The 23,435-nt window shown below is 40.9% G+C and overlaps 1 protein-coding gene across 2 annotated transcripts in view; it reads right to left on the bottom strand.

The window, feature by feature from the left end:
- Positions 1-3,302: 3,302 nt before the first annotated feature.
- Positions 3,303-23,435, bottom strand: part of CHD1 (chromodomain helicase DNA binding protein 1) — a 159,700-nt gene continuing 139,567 nt past the window's right edge. For both annotated transcript variants that reach the window (XM_073624566.1, XM_073624565.1), the window contains 4 exons: positions 8,954-9,050; positions 8,803-8,854; positions 7,877-8,090; positions 3,303-4,819 (listed from right to left, as the gene is read on the bottom strand). In XM_073624566.1, coding sequence (XP_073480667.1) covers positions 4,459-4,819; positions 7,877-8,090; positions 8,803-8,854; positions 8,954-9,050 — 724 coding nt within the window. In that variant the 3' untranslated portion in view covers positions 3,303-4,458. The remainder of the gene's footprint in view (positions 4,820-7,876; positions 8,091-8,802; positions 8,855-8,953; positions 9,051-23,435) is intronic.

The raw sequence follows: 23,435 nt of genomic DNA on the forward strand, positions 1-23,435 counted from the left end.
CTGGAAGCCTCTGGTCCTTAAGTTGATACAACACTAGGTATAAGCTAGGATCATCAGGAACTACTGATGACATAGGTGTGCCCTTCCCTGTAGTGTTAGTCCCACTCTTTTTTTTTTAAAGACATTTTTCTAGTCACAAAAGAGGGTACTTGGGTGTAGTATTAAAACACCTCAGAAGGGAGACCCTTTAATAGGACTCACCAAGCCCCTATGCAACAATCCTGCTAAGCACCTTAGCCTGCCAAGCAACACTTGGCGACTCACGTAAACCGGATAAGGAGAAATGAACCGCTGCAAGTGCCTGTTCAGATTCTGCTCTGTGTCCCAAAGCTGCTTTCTGGAAGCACCGCATGCTTGGCATATACAGCTTAAATAAGCTGGCTGTGCGCCGGAACGTTCTGTGCATGCGCACGCATGTATGTGCGCGGCTGTATTCGCATGACGCAAATCTTCATGTGCCCAGATACAGGCTACTGCGCATGTGTGGCGAAGCCGCGTGCGCCATGGCCGCCAAACAAACTGCTAAGTCAATCGGCGATTTTGCAAATGCACGTGCACCATGGCCGCCAAACTGATGAGTATAGCGCCACTCTTGTGAATGCATGTGTGCCATGGTAAACTAAGGCGAAATGGCGGCCATCATACAGGTAAAAAACAGCCAGACAAGCAAAAAAGGTACACTTTGCAAACACCCACAGGTAGCTCAAAACTCCCCCGTATGGTCACCGCACACCGCCTCTAGCTAGCTTGACTGCTTGTAACAATCACTGGGACACCCCACAATCATAAGTAAAAGGGTTTAACTTACCCATCCAGGTGCAGGGCAGCTTAGAAACTAAGAGCCCAAACTTCACCCATCACGGCGGGTTCCTGTCACTTGTGGACCTTCAAGGACTGGGTACCCTTTTTATTTTTAGGGTCCGCTCCCTTGGACCTGTATAGCAACCTGTAGAAATGCCTTAGCGATGTGGTGTTCAGCATTCCACTTCGCAGGGTCCAGCGCCCGGAGGCCGCATTACAGGCAAAACCTTGCAGGATCTTGAGTCTTCTTTGCGAGGCTCCCATTTATCTAAGCATATTAAGCCTGTGTCAAATGGATCCGGTCAATCCCGTGATTCATTTAAGAACTGTTTGTGGGACTAAAAAACTGGAGCTAAAACAAACCGTGCCATCCACCTTGCACACATTGGTAAAAAACTGAAGTGCTTCCTGTATGGGAGGGGTTATATAGGGGATCACTTCCTGTCTAAAGACCTTTGTCTCTACCAGTGTCCATTTACCTGGAGATGAAGTATAACCCAGCAGGTAATGAATATTAGCCTGACTCTGTGTCCCATGATGTATGAAAAAGAAATTATTTTTTACTATATGTGCTGGGTTATATTACCCTGACCTTCATGTAAATGGAGAAATAGGTTTTTGCCTTTGGTTATACCTTAAACACATTGCTAATAGCACTAGCTACATGCTTGTAGCTTAAAATATTGATATTTGTACTGAAACTGTTTTGAAGTGCCAGTAAAAAAAATTAGGCTGTCTAAATAAAAAAAAGTTGGTGGTCATCAGTAAATTTAACTTTGGGAAGTTGGCAACACTGCTGAAGACACTCATTGTACAGCTCTCCAGCCCTTCGGTGAACAAACTGCCTTCTGCTACAGCCAAATAGTTCAAATTTTGACTCATCAAACTAGAGCACCTGCTGCCATGTTTCTGCAACCCAATTCCTAAGTGCGTAGTTGCATCGCTTAGTCTAATTTCCAGAGTGGGAGGTATGGCTTTTTGGCTGCAATTTTTCCATGAAGACCACTTTTGGCCAGACTTCCCAAGACAGTAGATGTGTGTATCTTGGTCCCACTGGTTTCTGCCAGTTCTGTGCTGATGGCACTACTGGATATCTTCTGGTGTTGAAGGGAAGCATGTTGTGTTTTATCTGCTGCATTAGGTTTCCTTGGCCGACCGACCACTGCACCTACGGTCCTCAACGTCGCCTGTTTCTTTGTGCTTCTTCAAAAGAGCTTGAACAGCATATCTTAAAACCCCAGTCTGTTTGGGAATCTTTGCCTGGGAGAGACATTGCTGATGCAGTATAACTACCTTGTGTCTTGCCATGGTATATGACCTGTGTTATGAAACCACCTTCCACAACCTCAACTTAGTAGCAGAGTTTGGCTGTTCCTCACCCAATTTTAAGCCTCCTGCATGGCCATTTCTTTTTCAATTAATGACGGTTTTCAACTTGCATATGAAATCGATCATAAGCACCTGCTTGGCATAATTTGTTAATCATACACCTGCCTCCAGTCTTACAAACTGACTGTGCAAGTGTAAGAATTGATGCTGGTTTGAAGCCAAAGGGTAGTCACACCAAACAGCGATTTGATTTATATTTCTTTTTTTTTTTTGCACAATACTGTACTTTTAAAGGTTGACTCCCAATTCAATAACCAGGTCATACTGGTTAAAAAAAAAATGTCGGGATTTGCTGGATTAAAACCAAAATCAAGACCTGGAGAGGGGAAAAGACAGTATGGGGATAAAAGCATGGAATACACAGTTGTCACATCCTATTTCTGTGAGGACTAAAGAAAAAATGCATGCAAGGCCACCACACTTACCCGCAAAAACACAATTGACCCCAACAATTCATGGTAAAAACAGAGGGTTTAGCTGCACACATTTGTAAATATATGTGGATGCTGCAGTGTCTTGTCAAGGTTCCTTTGTACACTGCGTTCCTAACTATATTTGTAAGTCTCCAAATTGGAGTATACTTATAAATTGGTGTAGTATTTTTAGAAAATGTCGATGTCCCTTAATTCCTTGCTCAATAAGCACAATGGAGAGGTTACCATCTCTAGTTCAGCAGTGTCCCTACAAATACTGCTTTTCCAACATTTCTAGGTACACAAATGGGATTTTCCGATAGGACAAAATTTGTCTAAAAGAACTGCAGTGAGATATGAGGTACATCAAGATACAATCACGAAGAAAAGCATGTAAAAATGATGGGCAGATATGACCACCACCATTTACAAAACAATTATAGCTATATTACATCTGAACCGGATTTTTAAAACATTAACACATTCATATTAAGCTGACCTCCTGCCTATGTTAGCAGAAAAAATGAAGTTAAATTTTTTAACCTCACAGTATGTTCATGGATGTGGTGGGGACATTACATTGTAAGAACCATTTAGAAAGGGACTGATGTAAGTAGTGACTATATCAACATTACATAAGTGTATAAAATGAATATATTTGTACATACAAAAGAAACAGAGGGCAAAGAAAGCAGAAAATATAATTCACATGTTTCTCTCTTTAATTTTCCATATATAGAAGAAATCTATATACAATCAGTGTGCATTTAAACAATTTAGAAATTCAATCATGAAAATGAAAATTATACTGGCTGCATAGCACATTTGACATTATTGCCCATTTTCTTAAACAAAAAATAAAATAATTTTTTTAGGGAAAACAAATGGATCGACAATAAAATTTTGGCTGGTTTGGACAGTGGAGCTGCTAATCAACCACACTACCTGGTTTATAAAAACATGTACATAACGGCTTTTTAGATGCATAAAAGTCATGTTATCCACAGAGCTTAACACAACACTGATATCTGTTTAAAATTAAAAACAAATAAATCTATAAACTGGAACACCAGACATAAGCATGGAATTAGTGTTCACTTTCCCCGACATTTTTTTTACATTCTGAACATTGATTCCATAAAACTATAAAGAAAACAAAAAAAGGTTATGAATATATATATATATATATATATATATATATATATATATATATTCCATACTGAATGAGAAGGCCTGAGTTGGTGGGGAAAGGAACAGTCAAAGAAAGCCTGAGAAAGGAAATGTTCATTTAATTAATTTACAATAATTTACAGCAGTTTTACTTTGTATAAAAAAAAATATTACAGTTGATCACAAAAAAAGGCTATTTTACAGGTTTAGGTACAGGATTTAAATATTCAAGCATATGATGAAAAGCGGCAAGGTGGTTGCAGTGTACAATGTAAACAAATAGCTTTGGAAAGTGAACGTAGTCCTTGAGAGCATTTTCCAGACAATATAAAACCCCTTTCTTCTGACTCGTGGAACAGGACCATAGGCAAACACAAAGTAATCCATAGTACAGGCATCTGATGTTTTCTGTTAAAATTCAGTCAAAATGGGCAGTGCTGAGGTCTCCGAAATAGTAAACATCTATTTCTTAATTATGTTAAAAAATGCCACGATTGCAGCACAGTGCAGCATATACCTTAAATACAAAAATATTCTCTGTTCTTTTGTGATAATAGACCTTGCATTCAGGAAAGTAGTAACGTCTGCCCTGGGCAGATGCAGTCCATTTCTTTCAAGTCATGTAAGGCAATCACCGTGATAATTTTACTGAATATGGCTAATGTCCTGGACTGCACTCCATGTGTTATGTTTTGCGCCCGCTCCATAAATGTTCTGGGGTGCTTTTGTGATCTGATGAGCACTCAAAGGGTGACCTGTGTCCCAAAGGAGACCTAGAATCATAAGAAGACCTCTGATCTAAAGGTGATCTGGGTCCACTACCAGAAGCCCTATGGTCCATCTGCCAGTCTGAATGGTACCGGTAATCCCTGGAAGATTTGTGATGGCTGTAGTCAGAACTTGATCTGTGGTCTGAATGAGAACGGTGATCAGAATGGGATCGATGATCTGAAAGGGATCTATCTTTTAAGCTTCCTTCTATGTTTGACCAATGATCTCTGTTTCTGTGGTCATCCAGCTTTCTGTGTTTGCTTTCACTGTGATATCTGCAACAGAAAAACAAAGACAATGGTCACTGCAGGGATTCACATTCTTTTTTTTTTTTTTTTTTTAATGACCAATATGTTGCCACATCAGTGTAAAATTGTGGTGACTCACTGCCCGATTCCAGGGGTATGTGTGAACTATACCTGTCACAAGCTACACCATTAGAGCTGCATACAAGACAATGCATTGTTTCTTCTGTCCCATTTGCAACAGCAAGTTGCAGGTTCCCCAAATGGTTGAAGACATCAGTTATGTATGGTCACTGATGAACACAAATCGGATGGCAAAGAGGTATAGATCAAGGGAAAGAATGTCTGTTCTGCTGGCCAACCTTCTAAAAGCAGGGCACATACACCTATAGGACTGCTGTCCCTGCCCCGAATGGCAAGAGAAATTACACTTGTGTGTCAAACCTATATTCATATCTTAAAAGACAAAATTGTCCACTTCACTAGAAATTTAACTATGGAGTATAGAAAATGGTACTCACTACACGTACACTCTTTTGCAGTACCTTTGCTATAACACACATTCTGTTATATACATTAGTGGGCATCCTAGCAAAAAAATTTTTTTAAGTGGTTGTAAACCTCAGACATGAAATATAAATAAATCGTATCATACTATAGTGTGTAATTGTCTCAATTAACCACTTAAGGACTGAGCCTATTTCTGAGAATGGTTGTTTACAAGTTAAAAACAGTTTTTTTTGCTAGAAAATTACTTAGAAACCCCAAACATACATTTTTTTTCTAACACCCTAGAGAATAAAATGGCGGTCGTTGCAATACTTTGTTACATCATATTTGCGCAAGCTGATTGGTTTCTATGCAGAGCTGCACCAGATTTTGCATTCTCCAGTTTTAGTAAATCAACCCCTGTCATTTTAGCCAGCTGCTTTGTTCCTCTATCAGCATGAATTACTTTTGACAAGTTTTCCTGACACCAAGAGAAAAAAGGCAACAAAGGAAGGATCACCAGTTGCTTGAAGTACGAGTAGGTCACTTTAAGAGAATTAGCAATCCCAATGAGAAACCCCCTGGGAATTACAATAGTATTTTATTTATTATCCAGAGTCATGGATTGTAGGAAGATATATCTATTTTTATTTGTATTTTTAAGTTGGTTATAAATGGAAGTAGAGACAGATATGGTATAAAGAAGAGCAATGGGAGATCTGTGTCTGAACCATCCCCTGACACCTGATTGACGAAATGTGCAAAACGGGGCTTAGATATGCAAAGTCATCCTGCACAGAGCGTCCACTTGGGGCTAGTAGGAAGCACTAGTGGAGCTGGCAACTATTACATGTTGAAACCATCATTCCTGGGTGTCAGGCTGGGCACGTCATTATGTGAGTTTATGGGTGGATGTCTTTAATCAATTTTAATAAACTTTGTTGTGTTTTTGTTTCATTTTATATTTTTGACACAGTACTGTGCAAACATTTTAGGCAGATGTGAAGAAATGCTGTAAAGTAAAAATGCTTTCAAAAATATATACTTGAATTGTCCACGTATCAATTTACAAAATGCAAATTGAGCAAACAGAAGAAAAATCTAAATCAAAATCAGTATTTGGTGTGACCACCCTTTGTTTTCAAAACCGCATCCTTTCTTCTAGGTACACTTGCACAGTTTTTGAAGGAACTCGACAGGTAGGCTGTTTTAAACACTATTGGCCAAAATTGAGGTCTGTAGACACAGTGGTCAGCCAAGGAAACCTAATGCAGCAGATGACACATGCTTACCTCCCTTCAACGGAAGATGTCCAGCAGTACCATCAGCACAGAACTGGCAGAAACCAGTGGGACCCAGGTACAACCATCTACTGTATGGAGAAGTCTGTCCAGATGCAGTGGGTGGTGGTTTGGTCAGAATCAATGGTGTGCTCAATGCTGAGAAATACAGGCAGATACTTATCCATCATGCCATACCATCAGGGAGGCATGTGATTGGCTCCAAAGTTATTCTGCAGCAGCACAGTGACCCCAAACATACAGGCAATGTAATTAAGAGCTATCTTTAGCGTAAAGAAGAACAAGGAGTCCTGGAAGTAATGGCTTGCTCCATAGAGCCCTGATCTCAACATCGAGTCTGGGATTACATGAATAGACAGAAGGATCTGAGGCAGCCTACATCCATGGAAGATCTGTGGTTAGTTCTCCAAGATGTTTGGAACAACCTACCTGCCGAATTCCTTCAAAAACAGTGTGCCTAAAAGAACTGATGCTGTTTAATAGGCAAAGGGTAGTCACACCAAATACTGATTTGGATTTCCCTTCTGTTCATTTACTTTCCATTTTGTTTTTTTAAAATGACCACCTGCCCAAAAGCCTAGGACATGTGAATCCTTCAGGCATTTGCTGACAGCTAGATGGGAGAGGAGTCCTTCAGACGATCTAGATAGATTGTAACCTGGATGCCTTGAGTTCTGAAGGGGAAAGAGTAGCAGAGGATAGGCCAAAGAGCAGTGATTATCTGCCTCTATGAACTGCAGAAAACACTGATAATGTGGATAAATGGGAACATGTAGATAGGCATCTTGGAGGTCTACAGATGCCATGTATTCCCCCTTGCAGATTGTAAGCGAAAATTTGGAATCTGAAGGTTTTTGTTGAAGGATTTTAAGTCCAGAATAGGATGAATAATAGGACATTGGACTTGGTACCATAAAGAGGTTTGCAAAGAATCCCTTGAGCTTGTCTTGTGGAGGAACCGGCACAACTACTCCCTGGAACAAGAGATGGTTTAGTATAAACCAAAAGGTAAAGGAATTCCAGTGTCCCTCAATGGACATCAAAGAAATTCATTTTTCAGAGGCACTGTCTCCTATTGCCCTCCAACAATACTAGCTATACAAGAACTGACTATTACCATTTATAAGAAACAACACTGTAGATAGTTGATCCTCGGAATATTAGATCACCTGTTTTTTGCCTCCCTCTGGATGAAGAGCAAGTTTATGTTTCCATGGAGAAAGGTTTATTTCTTTTATTTTTAATTCAGAAAGGCTGGAAAAAAAAAAAAAAAAAAAGACGTGAAGCGATCACTCACCTATCCTGCTTATAATGGTGATCCCAATCTCTGTGGTCTTTTCCATTACTGAAGCTGGAATAGGGCCTTTTCCTTGAGTCACTTTTCTTGTAGGAATCACTCTGGTGTCGGTCCTTATGGTGGTGATCATGATACTGTGATAAGTGCCTGTCAGAGGAATAACTATCTCTGCTGCTGTCATCATGATTTGTGTTTTCTTTTAATCTTTCTACATCTGAAAAAAAAAAAAGCAGCAAAATATCAAGATCAATAGTTCAGAGAACAGTAAAATTGGTTTAGCAGCAGTGGCTTGTTGGCGGAATCTGAACATTGACTTCTTTATACAGACACTGATGGAGGAGATTCACATCGAGCTTTGTTGGGGTTCACAAGTACTTGGAACTTCCGCTGACCCGGTTCCTCCCCCCTTCGGTGTCACATTTGGCACCTTTCAGGGGGGAGCAGATCTGTCTAATCCAGGTATTTGCTCCCACTTCCGGCGAAAGCGTGCCGCAGAATCCGCGGCGAACTACGCCATGTCCGACCCCTCCTCCACCCCGCCGCTGTCTTCTGAGAGACACACAGGTCCCGGAAGACAGCAGGGACCATTCAGAATATGCAGTGCAACTTGCGCATGCACAGTAGCAAACAGGCTGTGAAGCCGCAAGGCTTCACTTCCTGAAGATGCTGGCGCATCCACCCGGAGCTGAGGGAAGGGTTGGCTTCGGGCGAGAATTTTAAAAAACTCAGCAACTGCAGTATTTGTAGCGGCTGACTTTTTTGCAGGGGGAACTCCGCTTTAATGGAGTAAACTGTTCAGAGTTAAATTGTTTAGTATTGCCACTTCAATCTACCTATTTTTGGGACTTTTATAAGCAACCAATATACAACATTGCTATGGCTAAAAATAGACTTGTTATATGACAATAGAATTGATTAGCATTTACCTGGATGCCGTACAATTGTGTTCACGCTGCTGCCAACGTTCTGGTCATTGTGCTTTAGGGAAAAAGAAAACCATTTGAATTATGCACATAAAACTAATATGGGAAAAAACAACAAAAAAAAAAAAAAACAGTCATCTAAGCAACCGTTTACCTGAGACTCCTGGCGCTTCTTGATAGCATGTTTGTAGAGCTTGTGCAGTTTCCGGGCATCAAATTCAGTAAACTTGGATACAAATATCCATAAATTTCTAAGCAACAAGGAAATGAATAATTAAAAGGAACATTAAATACAACCATTTTTGGTTTTATTTCACACACTGGCTACAAATGTATCTATCAATGTCCAATTAGAAGATCATATCAGTGGTTAACTAAAGAGAATGAAAAACTTCCCCACTCAAACCAGCTGCCTCCCATCCAATCAATTTAAAGGGACAGGTCTGGAAAGAAATGTTGAAAAACTGCTACTGTTGAACTCCTCCTGTGCAAAAATATTTTTTACTTACTGTAAAGAGCATGCACATCAATACACAGGGGTGGGGCCTTTACTTTTCAAAGGACTCAGAAAAAAAAAAAAATATAAGTACATATATCCTATTTGCTTTCTCCTCTATTAACCAGTAGCCGACCAGCCGCCGTAAAACTGCGGCAGGCTGACTCTCCTGGGCAAATTGCTGTAGCTGGACGTCGGGCGTGCGGCCGCCTAGGGAGATTGCTCTGACAATCTGGTGCTGTGCTTTTGCCTGTGAGTCACACTAGTTGTACCTATAAATTTAGAGGCCAAAATATCCAGAGGTACACTAGTGAAGAGGCCTACACGTTGCTGAGCATCACAGATGAGCGAAGGGGAAGCTGCCTCACTTTCAGATTCAGGCTCAGTGTACGAACCAGTAGGGAGCAGCGGCATCCTAACAGATAGCTCTGATGATGGTCTCTGCTAAGGTCAGGTGTACCCAACCCAGTTCTTCTGTTGCTGAGGTGCAACAACTGCAGGGCTCTCATATGGAGCAGAGAGCCAGTACTAGTGCTACTCATCCTTCTGGTGAACTGGCAAGCACCAGCAGCCTAGAACACCCTGGTCGTAGACAAACCAGTACTGCAGTAACCACTTGGTGATGTGGCGAGTCCCATAAGTGCAGTTCAAGCTGGTGCGGCGGCTAGCACAAGTAGTGTCCTGCAGCCACCAAGAAGACAAAGAGAGGCCCATCGAGCCCATAGTACCCTTCTCGCTGCATTTGACACGCCTAAGTAACCGGAAGCTACGAGCATTTCATGACTTTGCTTTTGCTGGATTTAAACAGCGTCATTGGAAAATTTGGAAAGCATCTGATCACACCGATCTTGGTGTGGTCAGATGCTTTGAGGGCAGAGGAGAGATCTAGAGTCTAATAGACCCCATTTAAAAAAACAAAACAAAAAACAAAAAAACAAAAAACAAAAAAAGTACCTGTCACTACCTATTGCTATCATAGGGGAAATTTACATTCCCTGTGATAAAAAAAAATATATATGAAATAATATGAAAAGGAACAGTAAAAATATATAAAAAAAGCACCCCTGTCCCCCCGTGCTCGCGTGCCAAGGCGAACACAAGCGTCGGTCTCGTGTCGTATGTAAACAGCAATTGCACCAAGCATGTGAGGCATCACTGAACATCAGATTGAGGGCAGTAATTTTTGCAGTAGATCCCATCTGTAAATCTAGAGTGGTAACTTGTAAAGGGTTTTAAAAATGTAGGTAATTTTTCACCGCTACAAACTGCCTACATTTTGTGCGCAATTTTAATGCATGCCATGTTTGGTATCTAGGTATTCGGCATAAGATCATCTTTTATATTTAACATTTTATATATAACATTTGGACAATATAATGCTTTCAAATTCAAAAGTGTCCCCCCACCAAAAAAAATTCCATTTGAAAAATCGCTACGCAAACTGCGTAAAAAAAAAAAAAAAAAATTGCAACAACCACCATTTTAATCTGTTAATCTGTAGGGCCTTTGCTTTAAAATGAGATATATATCTATTTATCTATTTGTGAGTTCAAAGTAATTTTCTAGCAAAAAACAAAATATTTTTTCATGTAAACAAAAAGTCTCCGAAAATTAAAGTGGTAGAGCATAAATTTGCCGTGTATGCAGATGATATTTTGTTTTACATTCAGCAACCTAGAATTACTCTTCCAAACTAATGGCTTCCCTACAGACATTTCAAACCTTTTCTAATTTTGAAATTAATATGTTAAAATCTGAGGTACTTAATATCTCTATTCCTTTGAGTGAAGCCAGGAAGTTATGTCGATTATGTGCATTTACTTGGCAGCCTAGAACCTAAAAATATTTAGGAGTTAATTTAACAGCCCGCTTGTCAGACACGTTTCAATATAATTATCTTCCTCTCCTGAAAGAAATTAAATCTGATTTACTTAAATGGACTTAAATTTTTCATACTTGGTTGGGAAAATTAAATATAGTTAAATTGAATATCCTACCACATATCTTATTCATGTTTCAAATGATTCCCTTTGGAGTCACTTCTGTTTTTTTTTTTTTTTTTTTTATAAACCCTTCAATCCTTGATTTCCCATTTTATATGGAAAGGACAGTGTTCTAGAATCTCCCAGGATGTACTGTATCGCACTAAAGGAGCTGGAGGTTTAGCTCTTCCTAATTTTAAGCTATATTACCAGGCAATAGTCTTAACCCAAATATCAGATTGGAAATATGCAGGGGATTCCAGGTTGTCGGTACAGATGGATAGGTACATGGATATTTGGCGATATACTCAGTTATCTCATTTTGTAGGCAGTTTACCAAAACCTATTCGATCATTAAATGAATTAACTAAAGCATTAGTTAATACTTTAATATTTCAACAGGCGGATTCTCCCCAGCATTGTACATCGCAATTTTATAAAGCTTTACTGTCTTCTCAAGAGACTGGATATCCAGAGTATCTAACCCATTGGAAAACAGACCTACAATCCAGTCTTGATAATACACAAAGAGACAAAATTCTGATACTTTCTCATGTTACAGAGGGTCCACGACTTCCAAACATCGGAGTTGCGAACGACTCCTACTCACGAACGGGGCCCGAATGACGTCACTGCCGGCCGAATCTTCCTCTCATTGCTGGAGTGAGCCGTTCCTCCATTCCTGGCCTGGCTGCGGGACCCCCTCGTCATCCTGCCTGCCCATCCACAGGCCTGGTATGGTCCGGTGGCCTGCCAGGCCGCTAAAACTGCCCGTCGTGGCCGCGGCCTTGTGCGGCCTAGTGAAGCCTCCAGGATCCCCGGTCTTTCCTGTGCCGCTGCCCCGCGACTCGGATCGCAGACACTGCTGCTTTCACCATCCATCTCCCTGCTGTGCCATCAGGTGAGCTGCCCGGCAGTACTGTAATATGCCTATGTATACAGCATATCTCTCTGCTGTCTCCTGTCGGTGCCGCCATGTAAACAGCGAGAGGGGAGAGCTGTGCTCCTCCCCTCTCAGCTGTGACAGGAAATCTAGCACAGTGCTAGGACTCCTGTTTTGGAGGAGACAGGGTCAATAAAGAGAACCTGTCGCCTCCAATTGTTATCACACAGGGAATTGTTTTCTCTTGTGCGATAGCAATAAAGTTAAGTGAAAAAAAATTGATTAAAAAAAAAAATAAGAAGAAATACAGTAAATTAAATAAAATAAAAAAGTAATAAAAAAAGTAAAGAATAAGAAATAATAAAAATAAGAAAATTATGCAAAAATAAAAGTAAACAACAAGCTACAAATAAAAAAAAAAAGTGATAAGGTAAAGAAATAAAAGAAACAAAAAATATTTGAACTGTGTCGCCCCTGCCATCCCCTGTTGATTTGGGGGGGGTGGGTGGTTCGGTTGGCGGTGCATTGCGGAACCTGGTCTTGGGGTGGCAGGGAGAGCAAATCCGGCCCTGCTTGTACCACACACAATTGAGTGAGAGCTCCACAATAGGCAGATGACATGAGCTCATGCTGGAACACAGGGATAGAATGTATCCCTGTGTCCCAGCATGAGCTCATGTCATCTACCTATGTGGAGACCTCATTCAATCGTGTGTGTTTTATATACCATCTTTGCTTGGTCCTGAATGTAACTACTGTATCTTTCTGTTCTCTTTTAGCCCTGTTTTTTTGTACTGTACTGGATCCCACAGTGCTGGACGGCTCTGAGGACGCACAACAAGCGGGCATACTGTATCTATCTTGCTGCCACAGTGAGTGTTTTTATACAGTTCCAGTCTAACTAGAATAAATTGGCTGGCTGCTACACTTTTTTTCCTTCTTGTTTCTTTTCTAGAGTGCACTTCATTCCACATTTTTTGTCTTCAACATGCCGAAAAACAAATCTGATGCAAGTGCTGGTGATACAGCAAAGAAAAAAAGATCCATCACCATGGAAAATAAAGTAGAAATAATAAAAAGATCAGAAAAAGGTGAAACTCCATCATCTATTGGCAGAGCATTCGGCTACAATCGGTCAACGATCGCAACAATTTTAAAAGATAAAAGGTAGAATAATGGAGCATGTGAAAGGCCATACCCCAATTCATGCTACGATTATTACCAAGCAATGCAGTGGTTTAATTGTTGAGATGGAAAGGCTGCTGACAATTTGGATAGAAGGCCAAAATCAGCGTAATATACTTATCAGTCTTACTTTTGTTCAAGAAAAGCCTTGAAGCCTTTTCAACGATTTAAAAGCTGCCCATCCAAGAGAAGATGATTGCAATGAAGAATTTGGTGCAAGTAGGGGTTGGTTCAATTGCTTTAAAGAAAAGGCTAATTTGCATAACATTAGAGTTCAAGGTGAAGCAGCAAGTGCCGATGTAAGTGCTGCAAATGATTTTCCCAAGATATTGAAAGCTATTATTGACAACGAAGGTTATATGCCAGAACACATTTTTAAATATAGATGAAACTGGCTTGTTTTGGAAAAAAAATGCCAGCTAGGACCTACATTTCAAAAGAGGAAACCTGCACCAGGACATAAGGCATTAAAGGACAGGCTGACTGTATTACTTGGGGGGTAAAGTATCTGGGGATTTAAAGCTCAAGCCTTTGTTAGTGCATCACTTCTTAAATACCAGGGCATTACGTAATGTCAGTAAGGCATCTCTTCCTGTTATTTGGAGGGCAAATGCAAAGGCTTGGGTTACAGCTAAAATCTTTGAAGATTGGTTTTCAAACCATTTTGTCCCTGCTGTTGAACGTTATTGCTTGCTTCAAAATTCTTCTTGTCCTTGACAATGCCCCTGGACATCCAAACACTTTAGCTGACTTGCTCCCCCATGTAAAGGTGGTATTTCTACCCCCCAACACCACATCACTACTTCAGCCTATGGATCAAGGAGTCATAGCCTCCTTTAAGGCCTATTATTTACGGACATTCTCACAAGCTATCAGGGCTACCCAAAAGGATCAGATGACCTTAAGCGAGTTCTGGAAGAATTATCAAATTTATGATGCCTTCAAAAATATTGCTGATGCTTGGGCTGAAGTGAAAGAAACAAATATGAGAGGAGTTTGGAAAAATTTGTGCCCCCAATTCACAGAAGAATTTCTGGGGTTTACAGATGAAAAAAATCGCAGCAACCAGGCAAGCTGTGGTTACTATTGGTAATCAACTGCAGTTGGACATCAGTGAAAATGATATCATCGAGTTACTCGACTCCCATGGCAAAGAACTAAGCAATGAAGACGACCTTATGGAACTAGAGCAGCAGATGACAGCATTTAAGGAAGAAAACCAGGACCTAGAAACTCCAACATTGAAAAAGTTTTCTACAAAACGGTTAGCTGATGCTTTTCATCTTGTTGAAGCAGGAATGGCAAAGTTAGAGGAGCAAGATCCTGATACAGAGAGGTTTACCAAGGTTTATCGTACAGTTACTGACGGCCAGAGATGCTACAGGGTTATTTATGATGAGAAAAAGAAAAGCGCTGTGCAAACATCCCTTGAGGTCTACTTCAAGAGTCCAGCAGCTGAATCAGATTCTATAATAACAGTACCATCCTCTTCAACAAGCCCATCATCCTCTAGCATGATTTTTTTAAGGTTGTACTGTTCCGAACAGTACTGTACAATGTTTGAAAATGTTTAAGAATTTACATGTATGTATCTGCATCTACATGCACAGGTAAACATAAATAATATGTTAAACCAAACACCTGTCTACGTTGTATTTATTTATAGAGCCACTGAAGTTTTTACTGCTGTCTGTATCCTCATTAGATGGATCTAATCTCACTTCCTGTCTCTGAGACTGGATTTGCACTTAAAAAAGGTACTGTTCTGACTTACAAACAAATTCAACTTAAGAAGAAATCTATAGTCCCCATCTTGTTCGTAACCCGGGGACCCCCTGTACCTCCCTTTCTTCCAGAACAGAGGAAAAGAACTATAAATTGCTTATTAGGTGGTACTGTACACCTGTTAAGTTGCATTCAATGTTCTCTTCGAATTCTCCTCTATGCTGGAGAGAATGTGGAGGCCGTGCTACTCACGGTTCTATCTGGTGGTCATGCCCTTTTAATCAAAAATATTGTCAGACATTTATTAATATGGCGTCTATAATACAAAGCTATAATTCAGTTTAACTCTTGGGTTTTCTATTTCACCTTACTTTACAATCAATATCTAGATATAAAAACTCAATAACCCTGCATTTGCTAAACACAGCAAAATCCTTAATACCGATACGCAATGGTTAAGAAAAATCGATAAGTCATAAAGAAGAATTTAGGCACAATACCAAGGGCACGGTTGACAAATATTAAAGATATGGGCATGGTTTGCGCTTGTTACATAGTAGGTGATGTTGAAAAAGACACAAGTCCAACCTATGTGTGTGATGTGTCAGTATTACATTGTATATCCCTGTATGTTGTGGTCGTTCAGGTGCTTATCTAATAGTTTCTTGAAACTATTGATGCGCCAACCCCCCCATCCCCCCCCCCGGGACCACGGCCTGTGAAAGGGAATCCCACATCCTTGCCGCTACGAACCCCCTACGCAGTTTAAGGTTAAACTTCTTTTCTTCTAATTATAATGAGTGGCCACATGTGTTGTTAAACTCCCTTCTGCGAAAAAGTTTTATCCCTATTGTGGGGTCACCAGTATGGTATTTGTATATTGAAATCATATCCCCTCTCAAGCGTCTTCTCCAGAGAGAATAAGTTCAGTGCTCGCAACCTTTCCTCATAACTATTATCCTCCGGACCCTTTATTAGCTTTGTTGCCCTTCTCTGTACTCGCTCCATTTCCAGTACATCCTTCCTGAGGACTGGTGCCCAGAAGCGGATAGCATACTCTAGGTGTGGCCGGACCAGAGTCTTGTAGAGCGGGAGAATTATCGTTTTATCTCTGGAATTAATCCCCTTTTTAATGCATGCCAATATTCTGTTTGCTTTGTTAGCAGCAGCTTGGCATTGCATGCCATTGCTGAGCCTCATCTACTAGGACCCCCATATCCTTTTCCATCCTAGATTCCCCCAGAGGTTCTCCCTCCCCCCGTGTAGGGATTGCATTCATATTTTTGCCACCCAAATGCATTATTTTACATTCTTCTACATTGAACCTCATTTGCCATGTAGTTGCCCACCCCATTAATCTGTTCAGATCTTTTTTGCAAGGTTTCCACATCCTGCGGAGAAGTTATTGCCCTGCTCAGCTTAGTACTGTCCACAAATACAGAGATTGAACTGCTTACCCCATCCTCAAGGTCGTTTATGAACAAATTAAATAGGATTGGTCCCAGCACAGAACCCTGGGGGACCCCACTACCCACCCCTGACCATTCCGAGTACTCCCCATTTATCACCACCCTCTGAACTCGCCCTTGTAGCCAGTTTTCAATCCATATACTCACCCTATGGTCCATGCCAATGGACCTAATTTTGTCCAGTAAACATTTATGGGGAACTATGTCAAATGCTTTTGCAAAATCCAGATACACCACGTCTACGGGCCTTCCTTTATCTAGATGGCAACTCACCTTCTCATAGAAGGTTAATAGATTTGTTTGGCAAGAATGATTCTTCATGAATCCATGCTGATTACTGCTAATGATACCGTTCTCATTACTAAAATCTTGTATATAGTCCCTTATCATCCCCTCCAAGAGTTTACATACTATTGATGTTAGGCTAACTGGTCTAATTCCCAGGGATGTATTTTGGGCCCTTTTTAGATAGTGGTGCTACATTGGCTTTTCTCCAATCAGCTGGTACCATTTCAGTCAGTCAATAAAAATTAGGAGCAATGGTTTGGCAATTACCTGACTGAGTTCCCCAAGTACCCTCGGGTGCAAGCCATCTGGCCCTGGTAATTTATTAATGTTAAGTTTCCCAAGTCTAATTTTAATTCTGTCCTCTGTTAACCATGGAGGTGCTTCCTGTGATGTGTCATGAGGATAAACACTGCAGTTTTGGTTACTGAAGCCCCCCCGATTCCCTCTTGAAGACCGAGGAGAAGAATAAATTCAATACCTTCTCTATCTCCCCATCCTTTATAACCAGATGTCCTTCCTCATTCTTTATGGGGCCAATATGGTCTGTCCTCCCTTTTTTACATACGTAAAGAATTTCTTGGGATTTTTTTTTTTTGCTCTCCTCCGCTGTGTGTCTCATGTTCTGTCTTAGCCGTGCTTATTGTACCCTTACATTTCTTTTTGCAGTCTTTATAAAGTCTGAATGCTGATCATGATCCCTCAACCTTGTATTTTTTTGAAGGCCTTCTCCTTTGCTTTTATATGCATTTTTACATTGGAGTTAAGCCATCAAGGACTTTTGTTCGCTCTTTTAAATGTATTACCTAATGGGATGTACTGGCTAATGTCCTTATTTAATATGCTCTTAAAGCAAACCCATCTTACTTCCACATTTTGTTCCTAAGATTTGATCCCAATTTATGCCTTCTAGCAAGGTTTGTAGTTTAGGGAAGTTGGCTCTTTTGAAATTCAGTGTCTTTGTATTCCCCTTATGTTTCCTATTTGTGTGATTTATACTGAAGCTAATTGACCTGTGATCGCTGTTACCTAAATTGCCCCGTATTTCCACATCCGTGATCAGGTCTGTATTGTTGGTAATCAGTAGATACAGTAACGCTTTATTTATAGTTGGTGCGTCTACCATCTGACCCATAAAATTGTCCTGCAAGACATTTAAAAACTGGCAAGCCTTCCCTCCGCCCAGTCTATGTCTGGATAATTAAAATCCCCCATTATGATAGCACTTCCCAATCCTTACTGCTAATCCAAATTGTGATAGGAGATCTGTCTACGCTCCATCCCTCAGGTTAGGGGGCCTATAGCATACTCCCAGTATTATTTTCCCCTTAGCTTCATCCCTTTGGTGGTCTACCCATAAGGATTCCACCTCCTCCCTAGCTCCCTTAGTGATGTCTTTTCTCACATTCACTTGTACATTATTCTTGATATATAGGCATACCCCTCCCTCTTTTTACCCTCTCTATCCTTGCGATAATGGGTATACCCTTGAATGTTTGCCAGCCAATCATTAGAGCTGTTGAACTTGTGCTGTTGATTGCCTGTGAACAGCAATCTAAGTCTGACCACAGATTTTCTATTGGATTGAGGTCTGGGCTTTGACTAGGCCATTCCAACACATTTACATGTTTCCCCATAAACCACTTAAGTGTTGCTTTAGCAGTGTGTTTGGGGTCATTGTCATGCTGGAAGGTGAACTTCTGTCCTAGCCTCAAATCACACACAGAGTGGTACAAGTTTTGCTCAAGAATATCCCTGTATTTAGCACCAACCATCTTTCCCTCAACACTGACCAGTTTCCTAGTCCCGACTTCTGAAAAACATCCCCACAGCATGATGCTGCCACCACCATGTTTCACTGTGGGGATGGTGTTCTTTGGGTGATGTGATGTGATGTGTTGGGTTTGCGCCAGACATAGCGCAACATTTTCTTTGATGGCCAAAAAGTTCAATCTTACCAGAGCACCTTCCTCCATACATTTTGGGAGTCTCCCACGTGCCTTTTCGCAAACTCAAAAACATGTCATTTTGTTTTTTGCTAAAAGTAATGGCTTTCTTCTGGCCACTCTGCCATAAAGCCCAACTCTATGGAGCGTACAGCTTGTCGTCGTCCTATGTACAGATACTCCAGTCTCTGCTGTGGAACTCTGCAGCTCCTCCGGGGTTGCCTAAGGTATCTGAGCTGCCTCTCTGATTAATGCCCTCCTTGCCCGGTCCGTGAGTTTTGGTGTGCGGCCGTCTCTTGGCAGGTTTGCTGTTGTGCCATGTTCTTTCAATTTGGTTATGATAGATTTGATGGTACTCCTAGGGATCATCAAAGATTTGGATATTTTTTTTTTTTTTTATAACCTAACCCTGACTTGTACTTCTCAACAACATTATCCCTTACTTGTTTGGAGAGTTACTTGGTCTTCATGGCAGTGTTTGGTTAGTGGTACCTCTTTCTTAGGTGTTGCAGCCTCAGGGGCCTTTCAAAAAGGTGTGTGTATATGTAATGACAGATCATGTGACATAGATTGCACACAGGTGGACATCATTTCACCAATTATGTGACTTCTGAAGGTAATTGGCTGCACCAGAGCTTTTTATGGGCTTCATAAAGGGGGTAACTACATATGCACATGCCAATTATCAGATTTTTATTTTTGAAAAATAGTTTTATGTATATATTTTTCAAATTTTACTTCACCAACTTAGACTATTGTGTTCTGATCCAAAAAACATTGAACTAAAGGCTGTAATGTAACAAAATAGGTAAAAAGCCAAGGGGTGAATACTTTTGCAAGGCACTGTATTTGCTGTTTGTTTGAATTGTTCCCTTTTTTTGTAAGAGATAAAATGCCTATTTTTTTTTGGTTCGTTTTGTATTTGAAATGGTAATAAAAATTAAATAAATTAAAAAAAGAAAGCACACTTGGAAGTGCAGTCATTGTAGATCTGATGCAAGGTAAATAAAAAAACAAAAAACAGCATTTTAGCTTGCACGTGATTGGGTGATAAAATCAAAAGTGCTTCCCCTCATTTCAATAGCGACTGCACTTCCAAGTACACTTTCAAGTGTACTTGCAGTGCACTTGTAGCACAGAGAGGATTTGCCTTTAGTAAATAACCCCCATTGTTTCTTTTTGTATCTTTGTTTCTTCATCTGCAGATCAAAGGGATAAACAAATGTTACTCTTTTAACCCCTTATTAACCCTTAATCGAAAAAGCGCAAAAAAAATTCATTTGTAAATAACTTTACAATGCTTTTTACTGACAGCTGAAGTGAAAACAAAACAGTTGCGGTAGGTATCGGTAATTGGTATCGGTGCATCCCTAAAAATGACAAACTTTTTTTTTCGTAGCCCTGAAATGTCAAATAGCACCCCCCCCCCATTGACCCCATTTTGGAAAGTAGACACCCCAAGGTATTTGCCAAGAGGCATGGTGAGTATTTTTCAGCTCGTTTGTTTTGGAAAATGGAGGAAAAGGAAAATGTATTTTATATTTGCAATTTTCAAAACTTTGTGACAAAAAGCGAGATCTGCAAAATACTCAACATGACTCTCAGCAAATAGCTTGGTTTGTCTACTTTCCAAAATATGGTCATGGGGTGGGGTTGAGCTATCTGGGCATTTCATGGCCTTCGAAAGTATCCCCGTACTTAGAAGCAGCAGAGTGTATTTTGGGGTGTAATTTCACATATACCCATGGCATGTTTGAGCAATATATCATTTAGTGACAACTTGGTGTTGTGCTAGCTTGGCCTCCGAAACTGTGATAGGTAATAAGGAGTAAAATAAAAAAATGTATACCCTTAGATAGCCTGAAGGTGTCGATTGGTTTTTGGGGTCCTGTACGTGGCTAGACTGCCAAAAAGTCCCACACATGTGGTATCCCCCGTACTTAGAAGCAGCAGAATGTATTTTGGGGTGTAATTTCACATATACCCATGGCATATTTGAGCAATATATAATTTCAGTGACAACTGTGTACAAATTTTATTTTTTTTTTTCTTTTGGCATTATTCAATCACTTGTGACAAAAAAATAAAATATTCAATGTGCTCAACAAGCCTCTCAGCAAATTCCTTGGGGGGTCTACTTTCCAAAATGGGGATATTTGGGGGGCTTTGTACTGCCCTTCCATTATAGCGCCTCAAGAAATTACCCGAGACATGTGGCTGAATGCATTTTGGCCTAAATGTATGACTAAAATTGAGTTTATTGGAATTTTTTTTATAACAAAAAGTAGAAAAAATTTTTACAAAATTTTGGTCTTTCGTTTACCGTGTTTCCCCGAAAATAAGCCCGGGTCTTATATTAATTTTGGCAGCCAAAAACACACTAGGGCTTATTTTCGGGGTAGGGCTTGCCATTTAATCCCCAGCGTGAACAGAGAGTAAAAGTGCTTGCAAACTGCTAGAATCCTCACCACCACAGTAGAACGTAATGTAAAAAGTATGTGTCTGCAATCTGTGTTGTGCCACATATCTTCCTATAGCACAGCTTGGAGCATACGTGACCCCCCGATTGGTCTTCTGACACAAGCACTGCAGAGGGAGGGGGGCCCCCTAGATCCCCCGCTGACAGAAGACAGCTGTGGGGATCAGCTGAGTGGGACACTTTCTGTTACCCGCTCAGAGCTTTGTAGAGGAAGGGGGGCCCCGAGATCCTCCGCTGGCCCTTCTGTGCTCTTACACGAGCCTTGCAGGGGGTGGGGCGAATTCCCCCTCTGACAGCTGGGAGAAGAGGAGATCTGCGGGAGGTCAGCTGAGTGGCGTTATAAGAAGGCATCTTAGTCAACTATACCACAGAAACACAACCTCCACACATAACTGCAATAGAGAGAGGATTCCAGCAGTCCACAATCACTTCAAACTTGGGCTTATTTTCGGGGTAGGGCTTATATTGCAGCCCTCCTGGAAAATCGGGGTAGGTCTTACTGTCGAGGGAAACACTGTATATTGCAAAAAAATCTGATCTGTATGATCACCCTTTGAGAATTAATTGGTCTAGTGCTTGAAACAGAGATTGTCCTTTCTCTGGATCTTTGGGAATGCTTGACCTTAGGAAGTGAGACGGTAGAAAGTCCCGAAATTTCAACTTGTACCCCAGCATTACTGTGGAGATGACCCATCTGTCCTGAATTTCTTGCTTTCCAGTCTTCTGAAAACTGCAGAAGTCTACCCCCCACCTTGGTGAGGGGGGTTGCCTCTTCATGATGAGGCTTTAGGATTCTGCTTTGCAGGTTTCCGACCCCCAGGACTTCTTATGAACCTGGGTCTGACTCTGATATTTTCCTCTAGAGTGTGACGGCGGAGGCCGTAACCCCTGCTGTAAGGGAAAGAGCCCACTTAAATGAAAGGCGTTTATACATTTTGACTGGCAAAAGTACTTTTCCCACTAGAAATTGATTGGATATATATGTCCAAGTTTTCTCCAAATAAAAAGGGAGCCCAGTTAGGAGATCTTTACATGGTGCTTCAGCTGAAAAAAGCTGAAAAAAATTTTCAACCACGGGATTCTACGCATGTGCACAAGCATAAGCATAAGCATAAGGCGGGACACCTGGTGAAAATAATCTTTAATAGCATCTATTGAAAAGCATAATGCTTTTGGTAGTTCAGCCAAATCCTGAGCTTGTTGGGCAGGAAGCTCTCTAAAGGCCTGTTTAAATTGATCCTTTAGGGATTGACAGACGCTTATTGCAGACTGAGTAATGGCACCCGCCATGGAAAAAGTAGATCTTAACAGGGATTCCAACTTTTTATCTGTTGGATCCTTTAAGCATCTGTGCATTGTCTACTGGACAAGTTAGGCCTTTATTCACATTGGAAATCGCAGTGTCAACTGCTGGTATTTTCCATCTTTTGGAGAATTTCTCCTCCAGGGGATAGAGAATTGCAATTTTCTTAGGAGGGAGAAAATGCTTATCTGGGTGATCCCATTCAGCAAAAAAATAAGCTGTTCTAGTAATGCATGCGCAGGAAACACACGCAAAGGTTGAGAGGGTTTTAAGGAACCCAAGGAAGAAACTGAACTTTCAGGAGACTCCGTTAGGGGTAGCATGAAAGTAGAAGAACCATCTCCGTAAGAGATTGTATCAGCAATTCCTCAGATTTGAGAGGCTGAAAAAGGCTCATCTACCTTTGTTTCCTCCGCAGAGGAATCATCATCGGTTTGTTTCTCCTCCTGATCGACTGAGGGTAACACCTCATGGATCTAGCACGCTTCCTATCCATTTGAATGGAGGATTGCGTTTAAAGCCACTAATCCTTCTTCCAGACCCTGCAGGGAGGAGGAAAGGACATCTTCAGTCAAGTATACAGGGGCAGAGATGGATGCAACTCCCATCAATTTGTTCCAAATGGCTCACCCTGGCTTGCCATAACTGGTAATTCAGGCGAGGATGACAGCATGGAAATGCAACTTGGGATCCTAGCGCCTGGGATCCTAGCTCCTGGGGGTAAAACCTTTATGTGGTGTCTTTTTTTGGTAGGCATAGTCCTAAGTACAAAAACAGAGGCACTATTAAAATTGCACTTAATCGCTGAAAATAGTCATGACATTTAAAGCCGCTATAAAATTCAGCCTAGTACCGGGAAAAAGGGTGACGTTCCTGTATCAGG

This window comes from Aquarana catesbeiana, linkage group LG01 (genome assembly GCF_042186555.1).
Source record: "Aquarana catesbeiana isolate 2022-GZ linkage group LG01, ASM4218655v1, whole genome shotgun sequence".
In the NCBI taxonomy this organism is placed as follows: Eukaryota; Metazoa; Chordata; class Amphibia; order Anura; family Ranidae; genus Aquarana; species Aquarana catesbeiana.